This window comes from Gymnoscopelus braueri (genome assembly GCF_963280865.1).
Source record: "Gymnoscopelus braueri genome assembly, chromosome: 5".
NCBI lineage: Eukaryota > Metazoa > Chordata > Actinopteri > Myctophiformes > Myctophidae > Gymnoscopelus > Gymnoscopelus braueri.
Window position 1 is genome coordinate 37,839,629 of NC_137606.1, and position 27,258 is coordinate 37,866,886.

The 27,258-nt window shown below is 42.0% G+C and overlaps 2 protein-coding genes across 2 annotated transcripts in view; one reads left to right on the plus strand and one right to left on the minus strand.

Moving 5' to 3' along the window:
• LOC308085894 (uncharacterized protein) overlaps window positions 1-1,030 on the plus strand; it is a gene marked incomplete at both ends in the record, with an annotated part of 5,604 nt that extends 4,574 nt beyond the window's left edge. Inside the window, 2 exons of the mRNA XM_080429209.1 lie at window positions 139-326; window positions 712-1,030. Of these exons, the coding sequence (XP_080285335.1) occupies window positions 139-326; window positions 712-1,030 (507 nt within the window). The remainder of the gene's footprint in view (window positions 1-138; window positions 327-711) is intronic.
• A 711-nt stretch (window positions 1,031-1,741) lies between these two features.
• LOC308085895 (alpha-2-macroglobulin-like) lies at window positions 1,742-26,812 on the minus strand (the record flags this gene model as incomplete). Its single annotated transcript, XM_080429210.1, has 32 exons — window positions 1,742-1,864; window positions 2,881-2,927; window positions 7,179-7,284; window positions 7,511-7,573; window positions 7,683-7,773; window positions 8,029-8,147; window positions 8,254-8,466; window positions 8,843-9,033; window positions 9,230-9,398; window positions 9,823-9,897; window positions 10,041-10,200; window positions 10,359-10,434; window positions 10,575-10,751; window positions 11,547-11,630; window positions 12,162-12,213; window positions 14,273-14,394; window positions 14,619-14,745; window positions 15,348-15,573; window positions 15,906-16,050; window positions 16,123-16,225; window positions 16,438-16,497; window positions 17,775-17,924; window positions 18,591-18,736; window positions 21,046-21,109; window positions 22,176-22,400; window positions 22,812-22,982; window positions 24,111-24,136; window positions 25,162-25,330; window positions 25,500-25,520; window positions 25,930-25,982; window positions 26,162-26,318; window positions 26,639-26,812. 32 exons carry the CDS (start codon window positions 26,810-26,812, stop codon window positions 1,742-1,744), a joined length of 3,885 nt encoding a protein of 1,294 aa, XP_080285336.1.
• Window positions 26,813-27,258: the final 446 nt, after the last annotated feature.

A 27,258-nucleotide genomic window follows, 5' to 3' on the forward strand; every position in this document is an offset into this window, starting at 1 on the left:
CTTTCAGTGAAGATATTTGGTGTAGAGGGAGAAAATGAGGGGGCCAAGCATAGACCTCGGGGACTCCAGTCAACAAAATATATAAAATGTGTAATGATCATACGCAGGTCTCTTTTTACCAGAAGGTGTCATCCCCAGGTGTACAGGTATGGTCTACTATTGCTTCAGGCCAGCCCTCCAAAGGTGTGTGTGTCTGACCTTCAACGGAGAATCGCCAGTGTTGCTGGCGTCCAGGGTGTCCACGACCTCCACGTCTGGCAGTTGACAGACATGTGCACGGTGGCCTCTGTGCATGTACACTGCCATTGTGACTTTCAGACTCACAGGTGAAGTACTAAACTTTAAAGTTTTATGCTTTGTTTGTCTGTCGTTATTACCTTAGAAGTTATTTTTAAGCATAGTTTGATCCGCTCTGCTGAAATCTGTGGGATGTCACCAAAAACCTTTTTTTGTTTTGGTCAAGTTCATTATTTATTTATTATGCAAATATCATACACTCAATTTGGGTTAGAAGCATGGTTTTGAAACATTACTCATCTAAATTTAGGCTGAGAATGGTTTAGAACGTAATTAAATCATTACTTATAGTAAATACTGTAGCATTCATGAATGCCTTTTTCCTTCTTCTGGGAAGACTTGTGGTTAGACAGATATAATTCAATAATTGTGTTGTGCCTAACAATCTAAAAGTGATGAATTGTATGTGTACAGATGTGGTGATCTGATATCTGGAGTCACGAATGTGTTAAAGAGCGTGGGAGTAACCTGCTGCACAGTTCAACCGGAGTTTCTACCTTCATCTACGACCTCTAACAGCAGTCTAGGTAACATCAGCAGCCCCCCTGTCATCCACACAGAGCAACACTCTTTGTCTCGCGTCCTGGCTTGTAGCCTTGCCTGTGGGAAGGTCTGTGCTGGGAGGATGTGCTGCTCTTTGCCCAAAAAGGATTCTTGCAAACCACTGGCACCATCTGCTGGGGAAAGTGAGATAGAGCCCCAGATGTTGGTCATTGAGAACACTTTCCTCTGACTGGAAGTTTGAACCAAAAGAGTTAAATGATTAGTACTAAAAGACACCACAACCATGCCATTGTTACCCAAGTTGAGCCTTCGATTTTGGTGTTGATCTTTTTATTATGTTCACCTACATTCTGTTTATATTCTTCATCTGTTGATACATATCTGGCCAAGTGAAAACACCAGGCAGCTGATGTTTCCCCCCCCCAGAAAAATGAAGTACATTTTACAATTGTGTGATGAAGTATGAAATCACACATTCCTTTTAGCATTGTGTATGTATGTTTTGTAGCATTAAAATCTCAACATTTACATAACGTGTATTATGTACGTGGGATAGCATTGATAACCAGGGTGGTGCTTACTTTCATTTTTGCCTGGGAATAAAAATAAACAAACTTCTAACCAAGGTGTGTAATGCTTCTTTATAAACATATTTTGCCTTTTATCTTTTAAATCAACAGTAGCCTATAGTACAATGCCATGAAATACTCCAATAATGACCCCACCCCCACCAGGGCGTGTTCCTAGTCTTAGATTGAGGAATTATACAGGCAGTGGACACAAACCAACGGCTCCTTGCTCGCTCAGAATCTTGGAATCTGTTGTGGTTTGGGACACGTTTGCCTTCCGCCATAAAGCCCTTTCCTCATCCCAATAGAAGAGTTTTTCCTCTGTGTAGCGGTGGAAGGTCTATGACTGAAACCCATCAGGGAACATCTCTTCAAGGCAATGAGTTGGCTTGTGGTGGCATAGGTGTGGAGTCTTTGTCAAGGCTGGATCCAGCACACCTGAGGGCTTTTCCTCCATTGTCTGGCAATTTGCTTGATGTGATGTGGATGAAGTCCTCTGGCCAGAAAGATGTGACGTTGAGGGAGAATGAAGGAATGAAGTGTAGCCTACTGTAAATGAGCTGTTCGTTTAGGGTTTTATTTGTTCTTTTATGAAAGTAGTGAATATATACAGATATTATTACTTGCAGTACTTACAGTATACAATAAATTAACTTTAAGTTGTGATACTATACTTTTGCAAAATGACATGCCTTGAATGCCTAGCCTGGAGACGAATCCGTCAGTGGAAAAAAATGTAGTCTACAGTAAATGTTTTATCCAGTGTCAAATGAATGCTCTGTAATGTGTATAATTTAACTGGCTTTGTGTGTGATCTGAAAGCATAGTTTCATTTTGAGCACAGTTTTTTTTGGGGTGATATTGACAAGAGTCAAGGGTAGTGTATGTTTATAAAGTTTAGAGAAAATGTGTGAAGGTTTGAAGAAATGTGTCAGCAATTTTGAAAAACTGTTTGCAATTCCTCCTAACACTACTATGCCACACATTATACATTATATCGACCAACTTCATTTAATGTGAGGTATACGCACATACAGAACACATTCACTACCGTCCATGATATCTTCCATGATACAGGTTTATTTTCAACTGGATTCAATCATAGGCTGAAGAATAAGTTGTGACAATTTCTCTTCAAATACTCCATCTGTAAAGAGAAAATAAAAATAAAAAGATCAAAACATTGTGAGCATTTCTAAAGATATTCATGTGCTTGTATTTATTCAAAAAGGGTTAAGCAAAATTTAACAACTGTCTGAACATGGAAAAGTTAATAGATAATGATTGCTCAGTATTTAACGATACAGAAAATTAGCTCTCCACAAATATTACTTCTTTATAGGCATGGGACATCTAGTGATAGTTTTAGATACACTTGTACTAAAATCTCAATTACGTCAAATCCTCATTCTGCACATACTGTAAAGAACACAAACAATGAGAAATCAATTTAAAATATACACTTTACATGGTGATGATGTAAATACCTGCTGGCTATGCGACATCATACATGGTCATTATCACAAGGATAGCTGTATTCTGTCTCCATGTTGTCACCTGAGTGAAAACAAGACAACCATTAGCGCGTTTGGAGCAACAGGAAATAAAAGGGTCCTCTAGTGTACGTTAATCAGATATTGGGCTGTAACTCAAACATAGAGAACGACCAACAGCTTAATCACCATTTTAGATCAATGCTCATGATATAATGAGCCTGAGGATGATGGGGGATCGGCGTCAATCTCCCGGAAGGAAGTCACTGAGGTAGTTAAACAACTCCACAGTGGCAAAGCTCCGGGGGTTCACCAAACACTTCATGGACAATTCAAGACGAAGTGATGCGACCCGGCCCGGAGGAAGCCCGGGGCCCTACTCTGGAGCCAGGCCCGGAGGAAGGGCTCGTCAGCGAGCGCCTGGTGGCCGGGCTAACCACGGAGCCCGGCCGGGCACAGCCCGAAGAAGGAACGTGGGCAGATCTTCGCCGCCACGTGGGCCCACCACCCGCGATCGGAACCAGTGGGGTCGGGTGCACTGTCAGATGGGTGGCAGTGACAGCAGAGGTTCCAGACGGACCAATCAGGGGCAGCAGAGGCTGACTTTTGGGACGTGGAACGTAACTACGCTGGTGGGGAAGGAGCCTGAGCTGGTGCGGGAGGCAGAGCGCTACCGGTTAGACCTGGTGGGGCTTGCCTCCACACATAGCAAGGACTCTGGAACCAAACTCCTGGACAAGGGGTGGACCTTGTTTTATTCTGGAGTTGCTCAGGGTGTGAGGTCTCAGGCGGGTGTGGGGATACTCACAAGCCCCCGGTTGAGTGCCATCACGTTGGGGTTCACCCCGGTGGACAAGAGAGTCGCCTCCCTCCGCCTAAGGGTTGATGGGGGGAAAACTCTGACTGTTGTCTGTGCGTACGCGCCAAACAAGAGTTCAGAGTATTCGGCCTTTTTGGATACCCTGCATGGGGTCCTGCATGGGGCTCCGGTGGGGGATTCCATAGTCTTGCTGGGGGACTTCAACGCACACGTGGGCAATGACGGGGATACTTGGACTGGCGTGATTGGGAGGAACGGTCTCCCTGATCTGAACCTGAGTGGTGGCTTGTTATTGGATTTCTGTGCTAGTCATGGACTGACAATAACAAACACCATGTTCAAACATAAGGATGCTCATAAGTGTACTTGGTACCAGAGTACCCTAGGCCAAAGATCAATGATCGATTTTGTAATCGTATCAGCTGATCTGAGGCCGAATGTTCTGGACACTCGGGTGAAGAGAGGGGCGGAACTGTCAACTGATCACCATCTGGTGGTGAGTTGGTTCAGATGGCGGGGGAAGCCTCTGGACAGACCTGGCAAACCCAAGCGTGTAGTGCGGGTGAACTGGGAACGTTTGGAGGAGACCTCTGTTCGGAAGGAATTTAACTCCCACCTCCGGCGGGACTTCTCTGGCATCCCTGTGGAGGTTGGGGGCATTGAACAGGAATGGGCAATGTTCAAAGCCTCTATTGCTAAAGCTGCGGCTGTGAGCTGTGGTCAGAAGGTCTTAGGTGCCTCAAGGGGCGGTAACCCTCGAACACCCTGGTGGACAGCGGTGGTCAGGGAAGCCGTCCGACTGAAGAAGGAGGCCTATCGGGGTATGATATCCCAGGGGACTCCAGAGGCAGTTGCAAGGTACCGACAGGCCCGAAGGGCGGCAGCCACAGCTGTGACGGAGGCTAAGCAGCGGGTGTGGGAGGAGTTCGGGGAATCCATGGAGAAGGACTTTCGGGCGGCACCAAAGTTGTTCTGGACGACCATACGGCACCTCAGGAGGGGAAAGCGGGGAACCATCCAAGCTGTATACAGCAAGGATGGGGCTCTGCTGACTTCAAGTGAGGAAGTCGTAGGGAGGTGGAAGGAACACTTTGAGGAACTCCTAAACCCAATGACATCAGACCCACCCTCCCTGACAGGAGCAGAGCCTGAGGATGATGGGGGATCGGCGTCAATCTCCCGGAAGGAAGTCACTGAGGTAGTTAAACAACTCCACAGTGGCAAAGCTCCGGGGGTTGATGAGATTCGTCCAGAAATGCTGAAGGCTCTGGGTGTTGAGGGGCTGTCTTGGTTGATACGTCTTTGCAACATCGCGTGGAAGTCTGGGACAGTACCGAGGGAGTGGCAGACTGGGGTGGTGGTCCCACTTTTCAAAAAGGGGGACCAGAGGTTGTGTGCCAATTACAGAGGTATCACATTACTCAGCCTCCCTGGGAAAGTTTATGCCAAGGTACTGGAAAGGAGGGTCCGGCCGATAGTCGAACCTCAGATTCAAGAGGAGCAATGTGGTTTCCGTCCTGGTCGTGGAACAACTGACCAACTCTTTACTCTGGCAGGGATCCTGGAGAGGGCCTGGGAGTATGCATATCCGGTCTACATGTGTTTTGTGGATTTGGAGAAGGCATATGACCGGGTCCCCCGGGAGTTTCTGTGGGAGGTGCTGCGGGAATATGGGGTGAGGGGGACCTTGTTGAGGGCCATCCAATCTCTGTACGCCCAAAGCGAGAGCTGTGTCCGTGTGCTCGGCAGTAAGTCGGATTATTTTCCAGTGGGGGTTGGTCTCAGACAGGGCTGCGCCTTGTCACCTATCCTGTTTGTGATTTTCATGGACAGGATCTCGAGGCGAAGTCGTGGCGGAGAGGGTATACGGTTCGGTGAGCTAAGGGTTGCGTCACTGCTTTTTGCGGATGATGTGGTCCTGATGGCACCATCGGTCCGGGACCTTCAGCTCTCACTGGATCGGTTCGCAGTCGAGTGTGCGTCGGCTGGGATGAAAATCAGCATCTCCAAATCTGAGGCCATGGTTCTCAGCAGGAAACCGGTGGATTGTGCAGTCCGGGTAGGGAATGAGGCTTTGCCCCAGGTGAAGGAGTTTAAGTATCTCGGGGTCTTGTTCACGAGTGAGGGGAGGACGGAGCAGGAGATCAGCCGGAGAATCGGAGCAGCAGGAGCGGTATTGCAGTCGCTGTACCGCACTGTGGTGACGAAAAGAGAGCTGAGCCAGAAGGCAAAGCTCTCGGTCTTCCGAGCAATCTTCGTTCCTACTCTCACCTATGGTCATGAAGTGTGGGTCATGACCGAAAGAATAAGGTCGCGGGTACAAGCGGCCGAAATGAGTTTTCTCAGACGGGTGGCTGGCATCTCCCTTAGAGATAGGGTGAGAAGTTCGGTCACCCGGGAGAGACTCGGAGTAGAGTCGCTGCTCCTTCGCTTGGAAAGGAGCCAGCTTAGGTGGTTCGGGCATCTAGTACGGATGCCTCCCGAGCGTCTCCCTAGGGAGGTCCTCGCTGCACGTCCCACTGGGAGGAGACCCCGGGGCAGACCAAGGACCAGATGGGCGGATTACATCTCCACACTGGCCTGGGAACGCCTCGGGATCCCCCAGGAGGAAGTTGCTAATGTTGCTCAGGAGAGGAAGGTCTGGAGCTCTCTGCTGGAACTGTTGCCCCCGCGACCCGACTCCGGATAAGCGGTTGAAGATGGATGGATGGATGATATAATAAACTGCATACAACTATGCAACTACTGCATGCAACTATAATCAAACCATTGATTTTTTTACAGTGTGGTTAAAAGGCTAGCAGTCAATAAGAGGGTATGTCAGTTATGCGTCTCTGTTTGCCCAGAGCTGATCTTGCAATCTGCTCCCAATCAGTGCCAAATTGATTGTGCATGCTGCCAGTAAGTCAACATAGTACCTGCAAACTTTTCACATGTTTTATTAGTTATTCATAATGGAAGTAAAGGGGGTCAAATCGGGCTGAAACCGTGCCCAAATTTGGAGATGACTGACAATACATGCACTTGGCTTTTATGTTTAGTCTGCACTGCATTCATCAATTTGCCTACGACACTAGGTCAGAATAATTGTAGAACTAGAAAAAAAATCCGAATAATTGTAGAAATAGAAAAAGGTCTCCGCCAGGTCAGGTAGGTTATTGTGGTCTCCTGGTGGCGCTATAATAGGCCAATGAGAAAAGGGTGGCATTTCTTCTTAGGCCTTTCACAGCAATCAGACATGCATTCATGATTTGAGGCATTTTGTACTTACTCTCTTGCCATGCCTTTCGGCCTGGTGTAGACAATAATCTAAAATGATACCATGCCTCAGACAATAATCTAAAATGATACCATGCCTCGTTAGAAAATTGATGCAGAAAGTAAACAAAAGGCTTGCGTGACAAACTCCATATTTTAGCAAACAAAAGGCTTGCTTGACAAACTCCATCGAGTAAGCCTGACATACTGTAGGTTTAACACTGTACATGTACTCACCTGGCTGGTAGTAATCATAGATCTTGACCAGTGCTGGCTTCAGGTTCTGAACTGGGACTTCCTGTATGAGCTCTAAGATGTGGTTGACGGTTATGCCTTTTGTTAACTGTTGGCAGAAATGTAGATCATCACTGTTCCTTTATGCTTAATTTATTCACCTTACTGTATGCATTACTGTGCCCTATATTGTCATAATACTTGTTATGCCAGTGGTTCCCAATAGTCCTTGGTCTTTCCATCCTACCAGGACTGTTGGTTTTCTATTTTATAATAGTCCTACCCCCTAGCAATGTTGGTTTTCCATCTTACCAGGACAACAACTGGTCTCTCACCTCTTCTAAATACATAACGACGTGATCGTCCTTTTGCTCTAGACGATCCATCTGCAGCTTCAGCTGTGAATAAACCATATTAAACTGGTTATCAACTCTGTATTGGAATGTTAACCTCTACTTAGTAAAAGTTCCCACTAAGGCACCTTTTTCCCCTTTTACAATAACTCACCCTTTTCAAAGACTCTGGGTCTGGGATGAATCCAGAAAGCATTGTTACATCAATTAACACCATGTTTGTAGTCGTTTCATGTCCAGTATATCTGTGTGGGTATAACATTTAAAAACATTATTTCTAATTCAAATATTTTGGGGGAATCTTGTAGGTAGGCAAAATTGCTATATTATTTATATTCTCAAATTGGGGATTTCTTTTTTCTGTGCAGCACATTGAGTGTTGTATGAAAATGTCATACACAACACTCAAATGTGCTGCACAGCCATGTCAATACTAGGTACATTTAATGTAAATGTATTATTGACATAGCTGTTGTTCTGTCTCTACAGGTGATTCTTACAGGCTTTGTAGTTTCAGAGTCATTTTCCTCAGAGAGTTGCTGCAGTCAGCCTCAGGTGTGACCGTGATGTTCAAACTGCTTTCCTCAACTGGTGTTGGGATGTTGTAGTTAAGAGACATCTGAGGAAACAGAAAAGTGGAATTCGATTTCTACAGTCATGAAGAGTCAATAGCCAAGGCATGTAGAAGCCATTTTTAGTTACGTATAGGACAGATAGGAGCTGACCTGCACTGAAACGCATGCAGTGCCCTTAACCTCCAGGCTGTAATTTGCCATCACATCCTCCAGCGCCCTCTCCTGGTAAAGCAGTCTGTTGCTCTGATCCACAACGAAGATCTCTTCACCGCTGGAGGATTTGACCGTCACAGTGCTGGAGCCCTCTTGGGTGAAGACCAGAGTAGAGTAGCGAGCCAGGGCCTGAAGAGCCACTACTGTGTCCTACAAAGCACACAAACCACCTCTGACATCAGTCTGCCATGTACAGAGCTTGTTGACCAGCTATAAACGGTGCTGTCTGGTGATGATCTGATGTGAATTACCAGACAGACTTTTAGAGCTTGAGACTACTAAAGACTATGAATAGCTTCAAAGACAGTTGACCACAGTAAGATCAATCCCACGGTTCACACAGCCTACTTCTATGTTTGAAACTTGTTTGAATGCAACAGTTTAATCCACCGTATATTGTCTCCATCTGAATGCAGCATCTGTGTTTACTAACAAACGGCAACAGAACAGAGGGAAAGGGGGAGGCACAGGTGGAAGTCTACATAAGGCAAGGGCATATGTGTGGTTCCAAGAAGCTGAGCAGTACCTGTGTGGAGGAGAAGCCACCGTAGGAGTTCTGCTGGCGGGTCAACCACCTCACGATGTGAGCGGAATAACCCAGGTCTGCAGCGGTAGGTTCAGGGCTGGTAAGATTGGCCAGCAGCACGTAGGAGCTGATCTCTATGGACAGAGAGGCCGATGTGTCGTCCGAGGTCTGAGTCCAGTGGAAGAAACCTCCTGGGGAACCACTCAGACACACAAAAGACAAAACAACCATTAATGAAATCAACTTTTACTAGTAAATGCACAGTAGCAATACAGCACAGCAGTAATGCTTTATGCTAATAAAGTGAAGCAAATAGTTTGATCATATCTTTACCATCTTATCTGCTTTTATGTTATCTAAATGTATCCGTCTGTCTTTCCATCTCACCATCTTTCACTGCAATCTGGTCCAGGTGTTGTAGGAGTAGCGCACTCGTCTCCTGGTCTCCCGCCAGAGAGAAGACGTAGGCCAGCAGAGCTGTAGTGTACGTGTTGGTCTTCATGGACTCATCGACGGCCTTCCTCAGACAAGACAGACTACTTTTCACCACAGGATCCTACAGAGAGACACAAACAGGCTTTACATCCAGAAGTGACACAATCTAGCCTTCACCAGGTAAATGTGCTCCATAGCAGCACTGCAGCAAGCTCTGAAGCTTATATTATTGCATCAGACATACGCTTCACAGTTCTCAGGACAATTTCCTTCACATTGATGGTCAATTTCTCCTTGACAATGATAGTCAAATGTACAATGAATACAAAAAAAGTCGGACCATTTACAGTCATCTCATGCTGCTTAAAATGTCTATTCTTCAGTGTCAGAACTACAGTATTTGGGGCATCATGGGTTCAAATCCATATTAGAATGTGGCTTGCATGTCACCTGATCTCACTTCCTGAGCGTTTCCCCATCTCTCTACTGTACAGTCTCTGAATTATCTTCTAAAACAGCTGTAAAAACAACAACAAAAGACTTACTGAAGGCAACACATTCATCTCCAGGAATGAAACAGTGATGTAAGCACTGAGAGTCACTTCATCGGACACTCCACCCTACAGAGAGGAGAACAATAATAATAATTATACAAATACATGTGATATTCTCCCATACATCTTCTCTAAAATATATCTTAGAAACGTTAACATGATACACTTCTTTACAGAGTGTGTACCAGATTCCAATTGATCCTCTATACCTTCATTCTGTTGTTTAAGAGTTTTCCAGATTGTTCAAAACAGCCATCGCGTCTCTGTTTACTCTCCAGCCAGGTCTTTGCTTGTTCTATGTTCCACTGGTCGATGTAGTCGTAGAAAGACTTTGCTTGGACAAAACATCTCAGGACAAATGCAGTCAACCTGTCCCATTTGTCATCAAGCCATTAGTTGAGGGTTGCATGGATATCCCATACCTCAAACTAAATTATACTGTAGGTCTCACATTTATATAACAAAAATACTACTATGTATTTTGCATGTTTTCTGAATCAATCTTAATCATTTAGTGATATTCTCACCAAGTGTTCTCTTGTCCAGTTCCAAACGTGCTGTAGGCACCATTGCTGTGCTTGAAGTTTAGTTGCCTCTGGTAGCCTGCATTTAGTTTATTCATTATTATAAAGTCATGAAAAACAGAGGAACACAGCATTGTAGTTGAGGTACAGGTGTGTTGGAGGGTGATTAACTCGGATTGCTGGCACTTGAATTAAGACAATCCAGACACTTGGACTCACCGCTGCTCAGGAAGGGAATGGCCTTCTCCTTGATGGCCGGTGTCAGCTGGTTTGTGTTCTTCAGGTATTCCAGGATGTAGATGTTGGGAGCTAAGAGAGCCATATTCTGTTCCCCACATCCATACGGCATCCTAAGCAGTCCATCCAGGTTCTTCATGGCACGGCCCAGGATGTCTCCTGTCAAAGAGAGATGATATTAGACTGAAACTGTTAGCAGAGGGGCTCCAAGGATCGCGATGTTGGCCTATCAGTCTGTCCCAAAATCTCAAACTACTGGCTGTATTGCCACAAAATCTCTCAAACTACTGGCTGTATTGCCACAAAATCTCTCAAACTACTGGCTGTATTGCCATATGTTCTGTACAGCTTCATGCTTTCCGGAGGATGAACTCTACCAACCAAACACAGAATTGACGTTTTCATTTTTTTTTCTAGATCTTTTTTCTAGATCTACAAGCTCAACAGGTTGCATGACGATGTGTTGTGAAACATTTTCTTAAAGTATATATATAGTATTAGTTATTATTAAAAAATGTTTACCTATAATTACACGCCTATGTTTACCTATAATTACACGCCTAAAGTAGGGACTGCAGTTACCTGTACTGTTAATAATCTTGTTTAAGTATTCCATCAAAACATACACCCGTGTAAATACATAAATGGTGAACAACAAAATCAAAAACTGATTCCATTATAACCAGATGCACCTCCCCCCTTCAGGGGCGGCTCTGGTTCTAATGGAAACAAGACGACAGAATTTCATACGTTCCGGAAAATAAGGTAACGAAGGTAAGGTCAGGTTGTGAAGGGAAGGGTCTGGTTTACACTTTGTAGTTGCAAAGAGCCATAAATGGGCTTTTTTAAGAATCAATGGTCGATGAGTAATACAAATGTTTAGATGATTACTATGTCGTTTGTATTAAACAAAAAAAAACTTGAAATAAAAGAGCAAACTACAGGCATCTTTACCCAGGACAGAGACAGAAGAACGGGCCGATCCATTAATCACATTATCAGGGAGTTGTAGCTGGATGTCCTCTGTCAAAGTCTCTCCTAGACAGAGAAAAACATGAAACAAATCACCTCAGTCACAAACTCTGGGAACATGGTTAGGGTTAGGAGACAGGAATAACGATATTAGGTCCTTGTGTCAACCACTGAACCACACACACAAAGAGAACCAAACAGCTCAAAGCACAACGTGTTGTGAGATGCAACTGCAAGAATTTAATTTGGCCTCTAATGACATGCCCAAAAATGGAATTCTGGGATACCAGGGTTTAAGTGGTTAACTGAAGATCCAATTACGATAGCATTTTATGTCAACTAGGCCTATAACAGCATTTTATGTCAACTAGGCCTATAACATAACAACTCCATGGTGTCACTATATTCAAGGAACAAAGTACATTAGAAAAACAAACTAAAGACCAACATATTTTTATTATATTATTCTTTGCCTGAAACCATCCACCCCTGTGTTATTTCTGTCCCCTGTGTTATTTCTGTCCCCTGTGTTATTTCTGCCCCCTGTGTTATTTCTGCCCCCTGTGTTATTTCTGCCAGGCCTCCAGGTACACTCACCTTCAGGACACAGCAACCAGTTGTAGGTCTTACTCACTTCCGTTCCTTCTGGCTGAAAAAGGGAGAAAGGCAGACAATTAATTCAATCCATTAATTGGCCAAATGTTATGCTTAACATACATTGAATTGTTTGAGAATAATAATCGTTCTCAATTGTTTGAGTAAAATGTAATCCAACATGGAAATACAGTATGCTTGTAGTGGCAGCTGTCCAAACAGGCAGAAACAAGTGAACCTGGACAGAATATAAGCATACCTGCACTGAAAATCACATGACGTGACCTTTTACTTCATTACCAAATACATATTAAGACCATATAATATTAAGACCATCAGCCAAAACTGATTTCAGTCATTTTCAAATCATATTGACATACAAGATAATTTGATTATAATAGATTAAATTGTTCTCTCTTCATCAGCCCACCAGTATTGGTATAAAACAAAGTTAAACTGTAAACACCAAAAGTTATAAGTTGGAAAAACATTTAACGGAGGGAAAAAAAGACTACGAAGTCTAAAAGTCACATCAGTGTCTGTCCAAAGCACACAAATCATTTTTTTCAGCACATTGTTTTAGTTTTTAAATTTATGATTATAAAGATAGCCTTGCCCATTTGGGGACAAGTTTTCTGTAACAGACATTTTGGCCATGTCCATTTTAGAGACAATTCTACTGTAAACGCCACATTTTGGCCAGAGTTGTGGCTCAAGAGTCTAGAGAAAAGGTAATGTTTGTTTATTAAAGGATCCCCAATATTAGAGACGCATGAATGAGCCTCTTCCTGGGGTGCTGTGGGGTTCTTCAAACAGTTGGGCTTTTCCTCCATAGAACATGAAGGCACATTAACACATTGATTGCCTAGATCGCATATATGAGTTCTTTCAAATCCATCACTTTATTGCCTAGATCGCATATATGCGTTCTTTCATTTTTTGGGGGGGGAAAATTCCACAAGGGGTGACCTAACACAGCTTTGGAATGATCGATCGTCTCTCAGAGAAGAAAAATGTGGATGTGACATCATTCCAAAAAACGTCACTTCCACCCGCCCCAATGATGGTTTATTTTTTTTTCATTGAAAACCACCCGTTTTCAGCGGACCAAAGCTCCAAAATGGCGGATCGCGGTTGGAAACTAGTCGTTCCCATGGATACACAGATCCTTCCGCCTACTCACAGGAACCATTTTTTCGTGTTTTTTTTAACACAATGTCGGTTCCACAGCGTTTCAAATATCATCGGATTGAGGTAATTATACACCGGCACGGGGATAGAAAACTATGTTTAATATCTTGGCAATCAATGTGTTAAGTTGCATGGCAATCCCCCCCATTACAATTTTAGATATCTACGAGATATCTGGTCCATGAAGCTGGAAAGAAAATAATTATAATCCGGCCAATAGTTGGAGATAATGTTTAGATAATTTTATTTGATTATTTTGTTTCAAACAAAAGTGCTGGACGGATGGACTGACATGGGCAACCACCGCTAGTGGGGCTAATAATTAACGTTGCAGAAAACATGCAGCTCACATGACTACATAAGTAGTAAGTACATATCTGTAAAGGATTCTAATATCAACAAAGTTTAGAATTAAAAGGGGTGTAAATCCGTCAACACGAACAACTACCTCCTTTACGGTAAATGTAACGCGGCTGGCTCATTATATAATACATTATCTCATGTAATTTGTTTAGCCTGCAACATGTTTCATTTAATTTCGGCATGCATGTTATCTGGTTAGACACACACCCGCCAAGTGAGCAGCACAGCTCGACAGCCGACTTGTCATTTAACCCCCGTGACCCCGTCCCTCGTTGTTAGGCCCAAAAGAATCGAAGGTCAGCCCTAATAGTTACAATAAAACTAGCACATCTGCTGTGGTCTCCCTACACCTCCATTGAGAAGAGTTTGACCCCCATCATTGTCAATAAAGTTATTTGAGGCAGAGGGCACACCAGATGACACTATAGTCACACCATCTGTATTACTCTCTGGAAATAGTTGTATGGATTGCGGGTTTAAAATCGTATAACTATTACAACTTCTCTCCGTTGGAGGGAGACAGACAAAACTCATCGTAGGTTTAAAATCTCATATCCTACCTTGATTATCAGAGAGCGTGTGACGACATCAATACGACCTCTCTCTGGTACACTGACTGTCTCGTTGTCACACGATGCATTGGACGCCACTGCCTCAGCACTCAGTGTCACATTAACAACACCTGGAAACATACATTAGTAATGCCACGTCAACCATCTCTGATGACACGCAGATCAGAAGATGTACTTGAAAATGTACTGGAAGCTGCCATCCGTGTGTCATGTGGGGTTTGATTATGTGTTAAAGCTTGTCCCATAGGGAAGCCAAAGGCATTTCCACGAGTCGATTTTATTGCATGGTTTGAAATTCTAAACTGTGGTACTCAAGTTAGAGTTCAGGTCTCACCGAAGACAGAGGCATCCATAGTCCAGTGGGAGGTCTTGCGTCCGTTGGCACAGACACAGGAGGAGTACTCTTCATCAGGGATGGGTGAGAGAGTGTAATCTGAAGAAGAGCTGGGAGTCACATACACCTGATGGAAAAAGGAAAAACCAAACAATGTGGAATAAATAAAAAATAAAGGCTGAGATGACTGATTGATTGATTGATTGATGATTGAACCGTACTTGTATGACATTAAAATATAATAAACAAGCCAGAGCTCTAATTACAGTGTAGCTTCTTATAGATCTTGGACTTCATGTGGCCAGTCTATAATAAACTTCATATGATCTACAGTATTAAGACTTATGACTTAATATTTGGGCAAGGTTTCAGAGTTACATGCTATTGTAACTTTTTATATTACTTTTTTTTTTAACAATACCTGGACTGCAGGCAGTGTACACAAGAAATTAGGTGCCAATCAGTAGAGTGGTTTACAAGATTAGCCTTGAACAAACAGACCCTCTTATAGACAGCACGGCCCCTAGGAGCCATGCTGTAAAAAGGCCCAAATATATTCTACAGCCATTATGTGGTAGGCTATATAAAATAAAGGCAAAATATATTTTGGACTGCCATTGCAAAAGAGAGTAGCTCCCAGTTTGGTCTTTCTTTCCGATTTTATAAAAGTTTCTATTGTAATTACATTTGTGGCCACGCTTTGTATTCTGAAAAGTGTGTATACAGTACCATGATACAGCTGGACTGGTAGTTGAAGACAGTAGCCTTAAGTACAAATCTCTCTCCCCTGACGATGGAGTAAGGCAGGCTGAGCTCCAGGAAGAAGGGCTGGAAGACTTTGAGCCTCTTGGGAGGAGCAAGACCGAAGCCGCTTGAGGACAAGCAGAAAGCCTCCGTCTCCCATGTGGTGATGGTGTCGGGGACAGTGAGGAACACGTCCTTTGTTCCTGAAACCCTGAAAGGAAGGATGATGGACAGACAGGCAAATATTAAACTACTGAACATCATGTACATGCTGGCCAATGAGAATAAGTTCTGATTACATGATTACACAAGTAACCTTCAGTTTTGTGTGGCTTATGAGATGCCTTCAACCGAAAACATACCACAGCAGACACTATCATCCACCGTCTGCTGTGGTAATTCAGCTAAAACATACCAACCTGATAAATACAGCTTTGAAGTGTGTCTTGAACCACTCAAATTCAACAAATTGATGTAGATTGACCTTCTTTTAACTATAATAATGGGATGTGTAATTCTCATGTTGTAGCTCTGTGCACTCACCCAACCTCCACCAGGTCCCATATCCATGTCTCTGGGAAGAAGGAGCGGATCGTCTGTATGGGAGGTGGAATTGGAGCAGCTTGCCCAGAAAACCGCAACATTGGATGAGCTTGCCCAGGAAACCTCAACATAGCTGCTTGATACACTGGAACAAACAACACTATATTCATGAATTCAGACAATGATAACTGAATTCAGCTGAATTCATGCTTGTTACATTTACTTGGTTGGAATCTTTGTTTGTAGTACTCTCTTCCCCTGAAAAGGACGCAGGAAGGTGCTTTGATAGCCAAATTTGTTGCCATCTTCAGTCCCAGGTCCTAGATAAAACATAAAAAATACCTGAGTAAATTGGAGTACATTCCATATTTGCAATTCAAAAAGATCCATCCTTGGCGTATGGCATATTTTGAAAATTTTACATGAAGTTATTGCATAGAGATACCTTAAACACTGTGTAAGCATCCTTTCTTTCATCACGTCCAAAGTAGATCCGTCTTTTTTGTCTCACAGGCAAACATTGTACATGTACGCTATCTTCAAGTTCATACGGAATATAGTGTGCCATCTTGACTGGCAACCGGTCAAATATCTGTTCAAAGAAGAGAGGTTGTGTCAAAATTAATACCTGCTGGTCAGACAGATATTGGTTGGTTATCAGAATATTGAGAAGCCTTTGTTATAAGTGAGTATTATTTTACAAAAAAGGACTGTTTGTTTTCTTGTTGGTTTTCTGCAATTTTTGATGTTGTCAAATAACCTTCCAGTTGATAGTGACACATCTCTTCCATTTGTTTGTATTATCAATAAAAGAAAATGGAAGTAAATTAAGCGCAATGCATCACAAAATAATCGAATCGTAGCCCTCTGAATCGGATCGTCAGGTAGCTAGCGATTTCTGCCCCTACTGTAAACTACAGGGTAGCACGGGTGAAAAAAGAAAATCATACCCGGTCCGAAAACGGACCCGTGGATAATGTGGTTCAGACCAAAATTGGACTCAGCCCGAAGAAGGACAGAGGAAAACTGGACCCTGACCGCATCTCTAGACTAGACCCGTACTGAAACCGATGCTCATTTACGGTATGCTCATTTCACTGTGGCATCGAGACTCTCAATGCCACAGTGAAATGAGAATACCGTAAATTTGAGACTAGACGCGAGTGCCCCAGCAGAGGCTCCGGAGTGGAGGTCTCAGTCACAGATAGCTAAGATGAGACAGGAGTGCGGCTCTGTGTTGCAGAGACGGTACATTTTCGCCGACTTTGTTACCGTCCCCGCAGATAATGACCACAAACATGCTCCACACAGATGACATTCCAACTAGCAACTTCCCTGTGGCTTTCGTTTGCGCTAAAAGAAACCTCCATGGTGTTCAGCAGTGCGCTTGACTGCATTTCAATTGGCTGTAAACGTTAAGCGTGGCTCATTCAATATGCGAGAACATATGATATGGATTTTGGAGTGCAACGCATATGTCTCATCTTAAAATGACGAAGGTTAAAGAGTTTCATATAATTAAAAATAAAGAAATACATTATAAAAGCTGGTCGTCAGGTCTATCATTTCAGACGGACTGACTGACACCTGTGGCAATTGAAACTGATCTGACCCGTGCCCAAGGGACAAGTCAAGATTTGGAACTGACCCGGTTCCGGGCAGACCTGTGCTACCCTCTACTGTAAACACAGACAGTCTATGCACTGACTGATGGCTAAACTTGTAATTGGATGTGGATGTTTCTGGAAAGTATAAATGAAGATAGGAAAAGACTAGATAGACTAGATAGTAGATACAACTGCCATGGAAGTTTCAGTATATAAAATGAGGCATAAGTGATGAGGATGCCAGGCAAGATTAAAGTCTTTCCTTGTCTGCATCCAGCTGCTTTCCTGGCTCCTTGATGCGAACACTCTGGTCGATGGCACTGACACCACACAGCGAGCCTGGCATGGCTGACACATGCAGTATATTCTTCTCTCCGGGGATCGCCGTGTTTGGACAGAAATCCAGAGACACCTGACATGTAAACAAAACATCACCTTGGCTTCAGGGCTATGACCATGATACCTGTAAAGACTTACTATAGCCTCACTCACATCTTACCCTTCTTCTGACCCCTCATCCTCCACAGTGACTAGACCATGTCAGACCATGTTCCTGTGATCCCTTGAGATCACATGAACATTGGCACTAAAGAGAACACAAATAAGCACATATACACACCTATACAAAACACATCCATCTATATACTGTATATGTACACATACCTATATACTGTACGATATACACACATCTAATTTTATATACAGCACAAGCAGATATATACAGCTTGCCAAAGTTATTGTACCGACGCGTAATTCAGTGTTCAGGTTTTATTACCCAGGGCCAGAATTGGCCTCTTGAAGTCACATGCAGCAGAAACCGTTGCCCAACATTGACGTTGCGTGAGGCCTAAAATGATTTTTTTGTCTTTTGTTTTTAATAAAGGACAACTTTCCATTGTGTTGTACCTCAATTCTGCCCTTTTGCAGTATTTCTCAATTTGTGTGTTTTGAAATTGCTGCACTTTTCTGAACAAATTCATTTGCTGCAATTTGGTGTGTTCGTTTCCAGAAATTGATTGCGTTTGTCAATTTGCTGCACATTTCTAAAATGGCTTGTATGTGTCAGACTTTAACTGACCTTATTACGGAAGCATTTCTCTGTGGTGAAGTCTGCGCTGTGAGCAATGACTGTCTGACTGGGGAGGACGGTGTACACCAGCACCTGGAGCAATGGAGCCATCTCTGGGGTGACCTCCAACTTGAAGGAGATCTCGCCCTCTGTAACTGGAAACACACAGCAGGTAAGTAAATTGGTAGTAAACTGGCAATATAGCCACTTAATGGATTAATGTAGATTACTGCAGCTTATGCATTTATGCTTATTTTGGGGATTTTAATAACCAGAATTCTTTTTTGAAGGTGTGCTTTGTGACCATGTCGGTCGCAGCACAATTTACGGTACACTAATTTGATATAATAAGCTGTTATTACAAATAATGTGTTTCTTATTAGCAATAATGTTTTTTATTAGAAAGAAACAAACGTTATACCCTTATTTTCCACTATTATCCCTTAATTATGTTCTAATTATAAATTGAATGAAACGTAACAAAAGGCGTTATTAGAAATGGTGTTCTCTGCTATTAGACAGAAACAAACACAGTTATACTCTAATTATGGAACATAATTCCTAGAGGCTAACAAAGCCTAATAAGACCTAACAAAGCCTAATAATAAATACATGTTCTTTATAATGCCTAATGTTATGTTATTTCCACTTACTTGACCGTCACATTACAACCCCGCAACTACTAACTACACGATGTGATGTTAGGCTACTATTAGTCTACTGTAAGGGTAGGGCGCTAGAACGTAAAACATCTGAGAGCATGGCAGAAAACCTTTACATCTCGGTCCATCACTTTTCCAAGCATATGATTGGTTGGGGGGCGGGACGAGCTGGGATGTGTGTGTGCTTAGCCAATTTTAGAGGGAGAGGTTTTGGTGTGTCTGAAGGACTCACATGTGTATTTAAACGGGAGCATTACGTGACAATCGTAACACTTAGTGCATAAGTGATGAATGAGTTTACTCATCTGTATTGATAGTGTTTAATATTTATCCTGTTTGGAGTCAAGACGAGTCCTGGTTTGAACGTTACTGTAGTAAGCAGGCGTCTCGAGTTACACTGTTAGCCTCATGCTAGCTGAGCTAACGTCCAGTGTGAGAAGCAACACCGGATCGTTTTGGAATATAAAGACTTTCGGACACTTGTTTTATATATTTTATTCAACGTTTGTCAGAGAAATGTTTTATTGTTAATTGTCAAGGTTCGTTTTAGTGTCCTTAATATTTTTTTTCCTAAAGTGCTTGGAGTGGCAAAGCTTAAAAGAAATGTCCATAATACTGGATTTCATTGTCAAAATGGCTTATTTTGCAGTGAGTGAAAATAAAATAATAAGCTGCAGCAATTGTTTCAATTTATTAAGCTTTCCGAGTTGATGTTATGATCTACAGCAACCAGCCACTAGGGTGTGTTTAGGCTATTTTGTCTTCACCTAGCCAAATGTATTGAGAAAGTAGCCTAAGTTAATGTGCCTCATGTTTTATAATATGTAATAGTGAGCAGTATAGCAGTAATGTGCAATGGGCTTCCATAACATTTCTGGAGCAGGTAAGTTATTTGGAAGTCGGCCTACAGTTTGTCAGAAATTAGACTAATAATCAGCGAATATTGATATATAACGAGCATGCATTCTCCTTTCATGACGTTAGCATGGACTGGCTGGTGTACAATTTACGGTACAGTTCTGTAGTAATGAGGTAATTTGTTCCTAATAACATAATAATTTGTATTAAGCAAAAAGGTAGGAAGAATATAATGTGTCATGAAGTTAGCCCGGAATGGCTGATGTACAATTTACGGTGCAGTTCTGTTGTAATTAGATGTAAAGTAACTTGAAGTAAGTGGAAATAACATTAAATAAAGGCCTAATAAAGAACACATTTGTTCTAACGAAACCCTTACAGTAGACTAATAGTAGCCTAACATCACATTGTGTAGTTAGTAGTTGCGGGGTTGTAATGTGACGGTCAAGTAAGTGGAAATAACATAACATTAGGCATTATAAAGAACATGTATTAATTATTAGGCTTTGTTAGGTCTGATTAGGCTTTGTTAGGTCTTATTAGGCTTTGTTAGCCTCTAGGAATTATGTTCCATAATTAGAGTATAACTGTTTGTTTCTGTCTAATAGCAGAGAACACCATTTCTAATAACGCCTTTTGTTACGTTTCATTCCATTTCTAATTAGAACATAATTAAGGGATAATAGTGGAAAATAAGGGTATAACAACGTTTGTTTCTTTCTAATAAAAACATTATTTCTAATAAGAAACACGTTATTTGTAATAACGGCTTATTATGTCAAATTAGTGTACCGTAAATTGTGCTGCGACCAAAATGTCTCTGTATGTTAAACTTCAGGTCGTTTATCAAAAAAAATATTTTCTTATTTATTGTTTCATTTCAAATTAAACACAGGAAGCTTTACACTGGACATAATTGTCGTTGTCTTTTGTCGTCGACTTACCTGGAGAATTCAGCACTTCAACCTTTACTAGTCCTTGGTCGCAAATAGCTGCTCTGGATAAAATCTAGAGACAAAATAGAGAAAATTCTATATTGGCACTATGCTGATGCTAATGCGTCCAGTCTATTCAGATAACATTTTAAAGATAGACACATTTCATAGATAAAGAAAATATATAACATAATTATCACAAATAAAAAATAGCTCCCAGTTAAACGAGTTAACTGAACATTTAGTAAGTTAATCGAAAAGTACTGAATTTGAATATCTCTACTATTGCGAGGGTGTAGACAACCACTGAGACACATGACCACCGTTTTACACCTGACCGTGAGCATGTTCCCTCTTAATTCCGCTCTCTGCTGAACAGGCACCCTGACCAACCTGTATGCGGTGCAGCATTATTTTTGGAGAACAAAATGATATAAGAACTTCAGTAGTGCCTTGCCAAAGTTCTGTTCGCGGTTCTTGCACCTCGAAGATTTTCTACACTGCCCGAACATCAAGTATGATTGGTCAGAATTTTGCGGGTGGCATGATTCGTTTTCGCATTCTGCCCAAATCTTAATTCTGCAAGCAGAGATCTCTTTGACCATAAACACAACCTGTCGCAAGAAATGGCAAAACCTGAGAAATTTGCCAAAGCACATTGGAGGGTGATTAAGCAAACATACAGTATGGAGATCTAGTTGGTAAAACCACCATTCCAGCACTGTACACAATCCTTCCTGCTTGAGCGAGCCACGGTGTTCCTAGCCAGACTACTGAGTGGGAGGGGTTTACCGTTCAGAATTTAGAGCTGAGCCGTAATGGGTAGAACAGTTTTGTCCTTCAAGGACTTGGTTCGGCAAGCCCTGCCAAAGCCGAAAAAGGTCTGGCTTCATTTGGAGTATGCTGCAGACTTTATAGGCGTTAGTGCACCAGAGAATGCCCTCTGCTGCTGGTTTCTCACCCGCACACACTGTAGTCCCAGGTTTCCCCAAAGGTGGCATACTCGTTTCCGAGTCAGTTAACTGACTGATTGAAACCGTAAACACATGCAGGTGTCAAGTGTTTCCATTAAACTTCCTATTGAGTTCATTGGAGTGCCCATGAGCCAAGCAGTGTGAGGTACCGTGTATACTACTCACCAGGTACATCAGGTCCACGGGGCCTGCAGTCTCTCCAACTAAAGTGTAGTGGATGGTGATGTTTTCTCCATGGCAGAGCAATGGGTTCTCAGTCTTCTTCACCTCCAGTGAGCTCACTGTCTTGGTGTCAACTGTGGCTTCTTGAACCAGGGACAGTTGATGTTCCCCTTCCTCATAGTGTGGCGTTCTGTATCTATGGTACTCCAACACTGGTGTAGCACTAGCCTTGATCAGAGAAAAAAAAGGGGGGGGGGGATTAAACTAAAAGCTCGGTATTTTAGTTGGCGGGTATTTACTATACTGCCATAAAAAACCAAAAGCTTCAGTGTTTTAGTTGGTTATTCATTTGTGAATTGTCGGTTCATTGTCCATGTCAAATGAAATGTAAAAGTGTCCTGTAAGTCCATATGGACCGGGCTTCCTTAGAAGCATGACACTTTAATAAAGAAAAATCTATCAATCATATAAATGAAGTTGGTCAACCAGAATATTGGTAAACCAGAATATTCTTTTGTATAAATTGTTAATAAAATGTTCCCTTTTAGGACTTCCTGTGATGCTTGAGCCATTTTTATCCAAATGAACCTATATATATCCTTGTTCCCTATATTCTGGAGTTACCCATGTCTGACTTACTGTGAGGAGGATGTCCTTTCCAGAGTTTGCCGTGTTGAATGAGAAACGGGCCTCACCGTCGCTGTCAGTTGTGAGGTTCAATATTTTACGCGCTGCCGACCGTATTTTACCCTCAAACAAGTACACCAACATGTCAGGAATGGGTGTGTTATTCAAGTGAAGTGCTTTGACCTGTTGGAAATACAAAACAACATTATACAGACGGAGTGCATATGGCCAGTGTTAAATGTGTAGACTGTACTGAAGCAATAGGTGTAAAACCATATATTTGGACTTACTTCTCCTTCAATCACTGATTGGTCCTCATACACCTTGGGCGTTTCAATAAAGGAAAGTGTTCCAATAACGTAAGAGAGAGAGATCACTTTCCCTTGTGGCTGTGTAATACCTGTGGAGAAAACCCCTCCATGTCATTTCAGTGTTATAAACATTTCATGACATTGATGAGCTACTGAGCTCATTGCTTTTTGCTTGAAACTGTTCCAACAGTGTGAAGACTTGCCTGTTCCATCTTCCTGTACTTTAGCATTGAGGTGCAATTCATCATCAAGAAACTTTTGGGCAGGTGTGATGAAAGTTGACATTTTGAAAGTAAAAGTGGCACAGCCTCTCTCGTTAGTCTGTACAACAAAGAAGAAAATACAGAACATACATTTTCTGTGCACAGAGAATTATATAAATTTGTGTGTGCGGAGACTCTTCCCTTCCTCTTTCACACCAGATACCTCAGAAGCTAATGGGAAGATTGCTATGAAACTTGATGAGGGTATTTAGGCATACTTTATGTGCATCTCAATATACCCTCATGGATTAAAGCAACATAAAAATCAAACTGAAACTTTTTGTTAGGCCATGACCTAATCTGCGATTTGTGAAACAGCGTTCATAGACAATTAGCACAATATGTAAAATTATGATGTTTTGGTAGCCATACAGTTACTATTGCTAGTTTGACCACTTCAAATACTAATAAGCGAAAATATGCCATCTACTTGTTTAAAATCTTTGGGGCGTAACATGCTTCCATAGAAGACTTCCATGTAATCCAAATGACTGAAATTAGTCGTGGCAACTGAGAACTTGAAACAATGTGACCCCATGGCCTTTACTCTAGTACTTCCGTTGCAAAACGTTCCATTTATTTTCACTGCACTAAAGGAGACGGAATAGTTGATCATGTCACCTGTTTACTCTCTTTATGACAGGGTGTAATGTCAGGGACACCCTCTGGATTTCCAGGCCTAATTGGGTAGGGGATATATCGTTTAAGCGGTCGGCAGAGCTCCACTTCTACCTTACCAGGCACAGGCTGTCCATAGGTGTACCTGATGAAGTGAGAGTAAAAACTTATGTTATCTCTTAAGGTAGTAGTCACCCATACCAGTCTAATCCGAGTTCCCAGAAGTTTTCGCCAGCTCGGCGAGGAACTTCTGGGCCAGAGCCCTGGTATTTGTGGGCGGGATGTAACTTACGCTCAGAATCTGAGCGGACACGCCTCTTACCGGTCTGAGAGCTGTGCAACTCATCTAAAAAGTCCGACGAGAGGCAAACAGCAGTACACAACAATGGCGGCCACAATTTCTCAAGGGGAAATTGCTTCCCGTCGATCCTATTTAGATGCAACACCCAGTGCATGTGGATCCCGCCCCCTTTTCTTCATTGGCTGTTGATTTGAATCACAACGCAGTGGCCGCGCCCCTGCTGTCCAAGCTCCGACGCAATGCCTCCCAGACTAATACCAGTCTAGCAGACAAGAATATATAACCTCAGGTTAAAGAATCTATGCATTTCAACTGCAAAATATGTTCCCCCAAATATTCTTATTTATTTTTGTCCATTTTGTATATTTCAAAGCATATGAGGTGTTTTTTCCATGCGGGAAAGTATAATGTTTGATGTAAATTATAATGTTTAAAGCATAAGACATGTTTCTTTTCTTTTCTGTGGGAAAGTTTAAATGTCTAGACAAATAGTCCACAGGAACATAAGCCAAGAGAAGTTGATGCATCAAACTTACGTTGCACAAACTTCAGCAGTAAATTCTTCTTGTTCAATGCTCATCTTATCATGTGCTTCTAATTTGACATCAAATCTTGGCAAAACTGGGGACAAAATACAATCGTCATGACTCAAAAGACAAATAAAGAAATGTTCACATGCTTCAGAATGTTAAGATGTTGGGTGAAATGTCTATCATATAGAAATAGAAAAGGCCATTTGAAAATCCAGTTTGGATTCTTGAAATACATAGTCTTCCTGCACATTGTTCAAAACATAATAATCGTAGGCTTACAGGTTGCCCAACATTATGAATAAATATTTCTCCAAATGAGCATGCAACCTCCCTTACCGTATTTCTCCACCTTGAAATGATGAGGATCTATTTCCCTGTCATCAACATGAACAATAACTTTGTAGGTTCCTTCGTGGGCCTCAGGGTTCAATAGGTAAGAAAGCTCCAGAATTTTTCCATTAAATGTATGGTTCACATACTGTCCAATTCGGTTACCATAAGCATCCTGATCAAACAGGAATTGTGGAGAGAAGAGGCAATGGACAACCAAATCACCTCACAACATACAACTACAGATGAGCTTTACCAGTACACAACACATTTTTATGAAATCTGATTTGATAGCATCTGCACGGTGCATGCTGTTACTATACGTTAAATACGGTGAGTCTTACCTCAATCTCCACAATATTGTACTGCAAGATGGAAAAAAAAGAAAATTATCCGTTAAACAGGAAACTATCATCTGCATCAGTCTCATTATCAAACAAAGCACTCTGAACATAATATAAATATATAAATGTAGATGTGTGACGACTACAGTATATTCATATTAGCTATTAATAGCAGACTGACTATTCGAGGTCGATTATATTTCTTCCCCTGTGAGTCAGTCCATCCGTCATCCTATCTGCCGTCTGTGAGTAGCTATCTCAGGCACTGGACTGATCGGACAGAATACCTGTGCTCCGAGGAGCACCCCTTTCTAGTTTTCCTATACATTTTCTCCTCCAAAATATATTTGTCTATTTTAAAAATGGATACATAGCCTACATCTTCTGTGACGCTCCTACTGTGGATGTGATTTAAATAGCTACCACTCACCAACTCATTGATAGGTGTGAACTTGGTGTCCGTGGTAAAGATTCTGTATTTCACTGCAATAAATGACATTAGATCAAATCATCTACAACAAAGGAAAGGATAGGAATGAATAGCATGGATACATGCTAAATGGAATTGACTGCTGTCATTCCTTTCCAACTTACAAGTTGTTTATGAAACACTTATTTAACAAAAAAAAATGCCAAATTTCAGATTGTTGAGACAGTGTTACCCGTTTGTCCAGGGAGGTAGATTGGTTTATCCGTTTGGATGAATGTCATGGGTTTGTAGGATTTGAACATGATTTTCCTGACTTCTCTAGATAGGAATGTTTGACCTTGCACCACCACCTCAAGACTCAGCACCAGTTGATTCTCCACTGCTAGAGCCTGTGTTGGATACAGGAAGTTACCATTAAAGATAAGATTGACACTGCAAATGATAAGATTGACACCGCAAATGTCTTGCCATCAGAGCTTTATGGTGCAAAATCCAATATTGAACCACGCCAATTACCCAATCAAACTAGCCTTGGATCAAGACGATCATAGATGCATTTTATCGATTTTGTCAGAATCGATAAGATACATCTATGATAGTCATGATCCAAGGCTACAATCAAACTAACCAATAAGCAGTAGCAGTGGTGCATTTGAAGATTGATGTTTAAATGGGAATTTAACAAAACTAAGTGATATCAACTTTTGACCTGGAATAGTCCACAGTGGTGGAATGGTTTGTCTGAAGTCTTCTGGAGGATTGTTCTGTTCATGTCAGGGGCAACTAGCCAGATGGTCATGGTCAGATTTTCGTTGGGCTGCAGCAAATCCACGCAGAACTTAGTCTCAGAGCCCGCCTCGATTACTGCAGGAATGGCCACCATGTATTGCCTATAAAATCATGAAAATGTTTATACATACACTGCTGTATCTGCTAAACTAAAAGCATAAGGTGTAAAGTAACTAAGTACATCTACTTAAAGTAGGGTAAGTGATTTTCTTTGGTTAAAATAAGTGTTAAATAGCTCTATATTCTGATAGTACTCTACTGAACGAGTGTTTGCTCAGTAACAGGAGTCTCCATGTCTCTCCAGTTCTTAAGCAAACAGAAAATGCATTTTCAGGTCGGAACGGATACCAATTTGATCCAATCAGGATAGAGAACTCAGACAGGCTACAGATAAACCAAGTGAAATTGGAAGTGATGACAAAGAAATTAGCTGATTTTTTAAACTGGAACACTATAAAAATGAGGCTGATAAATGGGTACTCTGCTGATTGGCTGACATTTTGTCACCTACCTGAAAATGTATTTTCTGTTTATTAAAGA